Source organism: Meleagris gallopavo, chromosome 10, assembly GCF_905368555.1.
Source record: "Meleagris gallopavo chromosome 10, MGAL_WU_HG_1.1, whole genome shotgun sequence".
NCBI classification, from domain to species: Eukaryota; Metazoa; Chordata; class Aves; order Galliformes; family Phasianidae; genus Meleagris; species Meleagris gallopavo.
The window spans coordinates 23,237,036-23,245,415 of NC_139413.1; the positions used below are offsets into that span (position 1 = coordinate 23,237,036).

The 8,380-nt window shown below is 58.1% G+C and overlaps 1 protein-coding gene across 1 annotated transcript; it reads right to left on the reverse strand.

The window, feature by feature from the left end:
• Nucleotides 1-5,180: 5,180 nt before the first annotated feature.
• Nucleotides 5,181-7,334, reverse strand: DMRTA2 (DMRT like family A2). Its single transcript, XM_085231772.1, has 2 exons — nt 6,312-7,334; nt 5,181-6,192 (listed from the first exon to the last, which is right to left on the reverse strand). Exons 1-2 carry the CDS (start codon nt 6,802-6,804, stop codon nt 5,324-5,326), a joined length of 1,362 nt encoding a protein of 453 aa, XP_085087898.1. The 5' UTR covers nt 6,805-7,334; the 3' UTR covers nt 5,181-5,323.
• Between the last annotated feature and the right edge of the window lie 1,046 nt (nt 7,335-8,380).

The following is an 8,380-nucleotide window of genomic DNA, read 5'->3' on the forward strand; positions in this document are numbered from 1 at the left end:
TTCAAGAGGGAGATTTAGAAAACTGGGGAAATCCATTGGTTCTACCCAAGAAAACCATGGAGTTCCCCAAGCCATAAGAAGAAATCAATATCCTATATCCCATTTACAAGAAAGCAAGGTAACATTTTTACACCTTTGTTCCCCATAAAGCCATTTCATCAGCAAGTCAGTCCCTGCTGCACAAATCCAAGCTTGTTCTGACAGTGCCTTCTCCTGCTGCCCTAGATGCTCTTGGTTGGCATCTCATGGTGCCAGCTCTCTTCAGTAGGGATCAGGCCCTCCTCCTTTCCCTGACTCCACAACCTGCTGACCTCTAAGCCCTTTTCAGAATCTGCCAAATGATTTACAGGGGCATTGCCTCACCAGCCTTGCTAATGTCTTGTCGAATCTCTGTGAACCTCTTCTATATTCTGGGTCAGAGTAAGCAACCCACTGCACTTCCAAACATCTGATTTTAGTAGACCTCTGCATTTTAAGGCCAGCCAGTCTTGTTAAATCTCTCTGTAAACATAAACATAAACCCCAAACAGATCTTTTTAAAAGCCTTTGTAATTCATGCTTTCCATCTGCCTGTCAGACCTCATCAAAAGATTTACTCTGTTACTGGTTTTCTTTCCATTTCCTTCTTCCCTCCCAGCATCTGCCCTGCTGTCACAACCCCACACACATCTGTGCAGATCCTACCCATCACATATGCCAACTTCAACAGTCAGCTACTTTCTAAAGACACACATAGCAGATTTGCAACTATTGAGGGGCAGTGGGACTCTAGGTGACTGTTTTCTGGGACTTTCTACATCATTTTCTGCAACTAATCAAGATGTGTCTTCCCCAGTCATTTCTCGTCCATTCTTGTATTGAGAAATAATAATAATCACCATAGAGAACTCTTAACATAATTCTTACTAGCTTTACAGTACATTGACAAAGTTCAAAACAACAGTTATGAAAGAAAGGAGGGAACATAAGACAGGAAAAACATCTCCAAACTGACTTGCTGACAAACAGGAGCTCACTATCACATTAAGATGGAGCAAGCCTCCAATTTTGCCCTGTTAGAAATGCTCAGCAGAGAACCCACTGTAGTTGGGGCTGTTAGTAATGCCTTCCTGTCTCTAAGCATTTCCATCTCTCCCACTTACTTGCTTCCACATGAGCTCTCTATGAGTCACTGTAAAAACTCCCATCACCGTTTTACATTTTACAGCCTGCCCTGTGAGCGCATATGTAACTGAATCTCCTGATCTGCCATTATAACTGTAATTAAGAACTCCTAAATTTCCTTGAAAAAGAAAATCCTGCACAGAGCATCTTCCTTCTCTTAGCACTGCGCACGATCAAGTTCTGAAGGCTCCTCCAGGCAGGGCTCTTTCTGGCAGCCTCACCCTTGTCTTTCCCAGCCTCCCACCCGCTGGAACTGAACTCTCCTTTAGCTCCTATAAACCAAACTCCCTGCTGGCCCTGAGCTGCCATTCTGCTCTGGGTCCCGCCTCACAGTTACTGCTCGGCACAGGAGCTGTGCAAACAAAGGCCTTTCGCTACTTTCTACTTCGTACCTTCCTTCTTCCACCAGCACAGCAACTTCTCCACGCAGCTCCACCTCCCCCGCTAAACCCCTCGCACCTTCCCTGGGGCGGACCTGCACCCTGCCCCGCCCCGCACTCATCCCGGTCGGCTCCCAGCACTGACGTTGCCCTCAGTAATTCCCATCAAATCCCGAGGCTTCGAGGAGCGGGCAGAACCGCGGCGGGATCGGCAGCAGTTGTCGGTACGGGCTGCTCCTGCCTGTAAGCGTCGTGCGCCGCGCCGAGCCATGCGGTACCATGCAGAGCCATGCAGTGCCAACGTAGTGCCGAGCCGTGCCAAGCCATGTGGTGTCATGCAATGCTATACAGTGCAGAGCCGTGCAGTGCAGTGCCATGCAGTGCCCATGTAGTGCCCTGCCGAGCCGAGCCGAACTGTGCCATGCAGGGCAGTGCCCCGGTGTGCAGTGCTGAGCCGTGCAGTGCCGAGCTGTGCCCTGCAGTTCAGTGCCCGGCAGCATGTTTGGCCCTCGGGTCAAGAGAGTTCCTTCAGTTTGGCTTCTTTCCTACTTATGCAGGAAACGCAGGGAGCTGGTTGACGGGACAGCTTTTAGATGAAAACGACTGCCAGCATTCATTTTCTTTTTTTTTTTTTTTTTTTTTTCTTTTTTTCCCGAGAATGAGAAGCTCGTTTTAGAAATGAAAAAGGCAAAGCATTGTGTACATTTATTTTGAGTTTTGTCTCTCTTTTCTTCTAACTCAGACCCAGCAGTGGGTTTTCGTTCTTTCTCTATTAGAAAGGTGGATGGGAGGAGGGTGTGGGGGAAGGATGCTGGAAAAGAACAGTAACGAGGCAAGAATGTTTTTTGCAAAAAAAGAGCTGGCATTTCTGGTGGAACCCAGCTGAAAAGAGATGGACATCGCGATGGATCTTCACGTGTCTTCATGGACACCAAAAGCGGCAGCGAACCGCGGAGCGGCCGCCGGGCTCCAGCAGCGCCGCTGGCCCCCGGGATGCACGGAGCCTCGGGGCCGCCCTCGGGCCGCGGAGCTGCTCCTTCTCGGGGTCCTCACCTGCTATTCGCATGGAGACATAGGAAATGCTTTCGGGTCGTCGTAGTTCTGGCACGGGGGTGACTGCTGCAGTTGCTATGGGGATGTTATGGCAGCACGGGTAGTGCCCTCTACTTAAGGACAGGCAGAGGTGTCCCTTCTCCCGGGGAACGTGGCAGTCGGTGTGCGGCACGGGTCCGAGCTACGTGCTCCCACCTCGGGACCAGCCCAGAACAGGGACGCGCCGCTGGGGGAAACGAAGGGGACACGTCCCACGGAGGCAGCGGGGTGAGGGGACGGGGAGAGCCGCTCCCAACCCAGCTGGGCGCTGCGCAGAGCCTCGGACGGAGCGCCAGGCAAAACGCGGAGCCGGAGGGAAGCGATCCCCGGCCCTCTTTACCTCCGTATGGGGACGCGGCTTTGGCGCAGGGTGGGACAGGAACGGCCCCAACGGCTCGGAGCTGCTGCGAGCAGCCTCCCGCGAACGGGCACCGAGCGGTTCATTTTAGGTGAGGGAATGTCATTTCGCTACTAAATGGTTAGTCTAATTTGATCTTTATTATGCTGTGGATTAGGACTGATTCATATTAAACACTGCAGCAGTTCATGTAACTGCGGAACGTGTCCCGCTGTATGTACAGCCGCCTCCGTCCCTGAGACCGCCGGATTAAGATTTAATTAACAGCGAAGTTTACGAGCAGCCGCCGGCTCACAAATAATTGATAGGCGATTCCGCGGATTTTTATTCAAGTGACGGCATTTTATTTCATTCTGAAAGAGCGCTGAATAGTTGATGCGTGCCAGAGGCTTCCTTATGCGGATCTCCAAACTCAAGGTTTTGGGATTTTTGCCATGCCCAGAGGAATGACACCCATAGGGACTCACCCCCTCCTCCTCCTGTCCCCATATGAGAATTAATGGTTGCGATCCCCTGTTACCAGCTCTACGAACCCAAGCCCAAGGCACGGCAGTTCTGGTAATGCTCCACTCTGCCACCGCCACGGCCTTTTCTAACTGAGAGCCGGGTTAAACCAACAGCCCCCAGCAGGACTCGAACGTGGCTCTTTACGGCCCATTCATGGCGCTGGGCAAGGAAACCCATCCTGCAATAAGTCAGCCGACCTACACCAAAAAAAAAAGTTTATTCAGATGCTCAAAGTCCATCTTTTTTTTTCCTTTTCTTTTTTTCTTTTTTTTTTTCTTTTTTTTTTTTTTTTTTCCAGTCTAACTTAACCCCGGTGCTTTATAGCCAAACAGACAACTCCTTTTCCAATTAAAATGGAATTAGGAAACTCAATCAAATTAGCTCACTATTAAAGCCCTTCTTTATTAAACCGTTTTATTGTAGTGATATTAAGTTTCCCCCGCCCTTGGAACACGACACTCCGCAAAGTTTCCCTCTCGATATTGATTTGGCCGCTCCGAGACGGACCGGGGTCAGCAGTGTTTACCGAGGAGCGATCCGCACTATTGGCTGCCCGGAGGAACGCGCACACCGCACCCAGCACACGGGGCTGGCGGGGTTCCTTCCCATTCCCTCCCCCGCTCACCCGGAGGCTCTCTGCAATAAGCGGGGCCGCCCCCGCGCCCCTCCGTGTCATCGCGCAGCGGTAATTGCGGAGCTCTTTGCGAAGGGAGAGTGCCAACAGCGCGGCCCGGATGGGGCTTCCGAACCGATCGACTTGAGGAGCTTTGACAGCCTGAATTCCGCCGGCTCCGCACTCCTCCTGCGGGAGGGATCGTTCTCCCGGGCCCGGCGCTCCCTGCCGAGGAGGGCCGCTTCTGAAGAGCAACCCGCTCGCTATTGCAAGAAAAAAATGAAACATTGTTAATAAATAATAGTAAACAAATCACGTACAGCCGGGGGGCGAAGGAGTGCTGCACATCCGCACGTCTGTTATAGCCGCGCTACCGATTGTCTGAAAATGACAAAAAATAAAAGTAGAATATCGGCAAAATAGTTCAGGTATTCAGGGAAATGTCCCGGCTGAATGTGCACTGCCGGTTTTATTTCTGCGGGTGTGAATAAGAGCAGAACTGGAAACAAACGCCTTTGACAATGCCAGGTGATAGGAAGTCACTCCCACATGCACGCTGAGCTTTTATTTGTACATTTTCCGACAGCTTTCTGCTTTAACGATGAAAAACGTGATTAAACGCGTTTGTATAAATGTCATAAACTCCTTTAAATACTGCACTCACCACATGCATTCCCCAAAGCACACCCTCACCGTCTGACAAAGCACTTCCACTTATACCTTTGTTGTTTTTTTTTAATAGAAAATAACATTTATTTCTATGAAATGGAAACACAGAGTTACCTGTTAGAACAGCAAGAATCGCTACAGCAGAACAAGAAAGCAATGTCCTTGGGATCACACATGGAGGAGGCAATCACCCACCGGCCCCTACGGACAGCCATCACCGCTCCGTGTGTGCGGACGGCTCCGGGGCAGGACGGAGGGTGGTGCACGGCGTATTCTGGTCCGGAGACAGATTTCGCCTCTTCGCTGGGAAGCGTTACGACGCGCTGCCTAACCCTTAGCTTAACGTTAATACCGAGTTCACCTACGAGTTACATTAATAACTTAGATTTCCATTTTATAACATTATACAGTTGCTAGTATACATATATATACGTCTGTGCGGGGGGAGCTCGCGCCCCACACCGCAGATATCCGTGCCTATGGCCATAAGCACGCAGCGGAACCCACGCCCCGACGCTCCCGCGCACACCTCGCCCCGCGCTACTGCTTCTCGGGGTTGTTGTTGACCATGGGCCCGTAGAGCCCGCCGGAGTACACCTGCTCTTTGTGCACGGCGGAGCGCTCCCGCATGAGGTCGCTGAAGGCGTAGTCCACGGGCGGGCGGAAGCCGAGCGCGGGCACGAGGCCGGCGGTGGAGTACGGGGCCATGAAGGCGAGGCCGCGGCCGTGCGCCGAGTAGGCGAGGCGCAGCGGGTTGAGTCCCAGCGGCGCGCCCAGCGGGTAGGCGCCGGCTTCGGCCCCGAAGTGCGTGGCGTTGGGCTGCAGCGGGGAGAAGGCGGAGCGGCTGCCCAGCGCGCCGATGGCGGGGGCCATGGCGCCGGCGATCAGCGGGCGGTGGTGGGCGGCGGGAGCGGGCGGGAGGCCCTGCAGGGCGCCGTCCCGAGCCCAGCTCTCCTCGGGGCCCTTCTCCGGGCCGCGGTTGTTGAGGATCTGCTCGATGGCCTGCACCACGTCCCCGCCGCAGCCCTGCAGCACCAACTCCAGCACGCCGCGCCGGTGCGCCGGGAAGACGCGCGTTAGGATGTCGATGGGAGTCCGCTGCCGGCCGCCGGCCGAGGGTGACGGGTCCCGCTCGTCCTTGTCCGCCTCCGAGCCCGAGTCCGAGCCCAGCGGGCTGATGGAGCCCGGGCTCTCCTCGCCCTCCTTCGGCCCTTTGGAGACGGGCGAGCTGAGGAAGGACTCTCCGTCGCCATTCTCCGAGCCCGAGCCGTGGCGGCCGTCCGGGGAAGAAGTGCCGGGCGCGGATTCCCCGTCGGGGGACGGCGGCTTCCCGCCCGCCTGCTGCGGGGTTGCGGCGCGGCCGGGCAGCAGCGTCTTGGGGAACAGCTCGAACTTCTGCACCTTGGGCTCTGCGGAGCGCGGGGGGGAGAAGGGAGGGAGAGAGCGCGTCAGCGCGGCCGCCCGAGGGACGGAGCCCGGCCCGCAGCCCCCCTGCCCGCGGCCCCGTCCCCCCGCGGCGCGGCCTCACCTGAGGCGCCGGCGCCTCCCTCGCCGCCGGCCCCGGCGCAGACGGAGCCGAAGACCTCGTAAGCGGGCCGGGGAGGGATGATGCCGTTGGCGGCCGCCAGTGCCAAGCCCTCGGCGGTGCCGTAGAGCAGCTGCAGCTCGCGGGCCTCGTTCTCCTCCTGCGCCTGCTGCCGGCGCAGCGCCACCTGTGCGGCCATGACGCGCTGCCGCTCGGCGATCAGCGTGCACTTTGCGCACATGCAGTCCTTCCAGCGGCAGTACCGCTTGTGGCCCTTCAGCGCCGACACCACTCCGTGGTTGCGGCATCGCGCGCACTTCGGCGTCCGCGGATACTTCTCGGCCGCCCGCAGCAGCAGCGGCGGGGCCCGCAGCAGGCTCCCGGCCACGCTCACCGGCAGGGTCGCCGCCGCCGCGGCCGCCGCCGCCGCCACTGAACTGGGGGGCACCGGCGGGGGCGCGGCGGGGACGCTGGGCAGCTCCGAGCGCAGCTCCATCCCGGCGCCTGCCGGCCGCGGCTCCCGCCGCGCGCCCGCCCGATACGGCCTCGGCGCGCCGACCCCGGCCGCTCAGCGCTGCCCCCCGCTCACCCGGCGGGGCGGCCCCGAGCGCATCCCGCCGCGGTCCCGCCCGGCTCCCCGCTCCCCGCTCTAGCTGCGGACACCCTCACGGCACGGCGGCACCTCCAACGACGCGATCTCGCCGACTAAAATCCAGCAGGAATTTTAAAAATGGTAAAAAATAAAAAACGCCCCACGAGCCGCCGCACCACGCCAAGCTCGGACCGCAGCCCCGGCCCGGCTCAGGCAGTGGATGGCGGAGCCGGGACCCCCTTCCGGCGTCGGGCCGGGCCGGGCCGGCTCCGCTCTGTTCGGCCCCGCTCGGGACGCGCCCCGCACCGCTCGGCGCGTGCGGCCCTGGCGGCCGGATCTGCCGGGAGAGCGGGAGACCGCGTTCGCCGCCGCGCCGCCCGCCGCCACTCGCGCTATTGTTGCGCCCCGCGTTGCCATTAGGCAACATTTGACAACAATGTGGCGCCTGCTATTGGCCAGGGGCGGGAGGCGCCGCTCTGATTGGCCGCCCGACGGGCCCGCCGCGTCCGCCCGGCGGCTGCCAGAGCGCGCCGCGCCCGCGGAGAGTCGGGAGGGTCCGGGGGGAGCGCGGAGCGGGCGTGGGTGTGCGTGCGTGCGTGCGTGTAAAGTGTGCTCGATCGCTCGCTACCTGAGTTCGATTTTTTTTTTTTCCTTTAATCCGGTTGAAATTGTAATCGCCTCGCTTACTACTTGGGTTTCTTACATTTTTTCCGAGTGTCACTTGTCATAAGGATGGGGGGGAAATACAGTGACAAGTCAGGCCGAGGTCTCCCTTCCACCTGGAGAGCCTGTTTTGTAATAGAATCTAACGACAGCTCTCTCCGTCTGTAGGGTATCTACCGACACCCTTCTTTTCTCACTTTTACTCTCTTTTCTACCTTTTGCTCTTTCTCTCTCCCTTTCGTTCCTTCGTTCTGTTTCTCTTTCCCCTTCATCCCGACCCCCGCCCCGCAGCTGGATGACGCAGCGCCCGCAGACCCGCAGTGCCGCATCCCGAACTGCCCCGCCGTCCCCCTGCCGTTCCGCGGGGCCCGGTGCCGAGCTCGGGCTGGGAGCGGTGCGCCCGTATCATTAACCACCATTAACCACCATTAACCACCCCTAACCACCCCTAACCACCATTAACCACTCCGCTTTGACGTCACCTCGCCGCTCGGGGAGGAGGTAACAGCACGGGAGGTTCGGCGGATAACGTCGGCTCCCGCTGCCCGAGGTCTCGCACCTCCGCTTCCCACGGGACGCCTGCGGGCTCCGCGGCATTTGTTGCCCCTCGTTCCCAGCTCCGCAGCTCCTTCCCTAGAATGGGACCCGACTGGGAGCCGCTCTGAGCCGCCCGGGGCCGCGCTGCCCGCACGAAGCTCCCGGCCTCGCCTAGCCTTACTTGCCCTGCTTTGCTTTGCTTTGCTTTGCTTTGCTTTGCTTTGCTTGCCTTACCGTGCCCGGCTTCTCTTCTCTTCCCTTTCCCTTGCTTTCCCCCGCA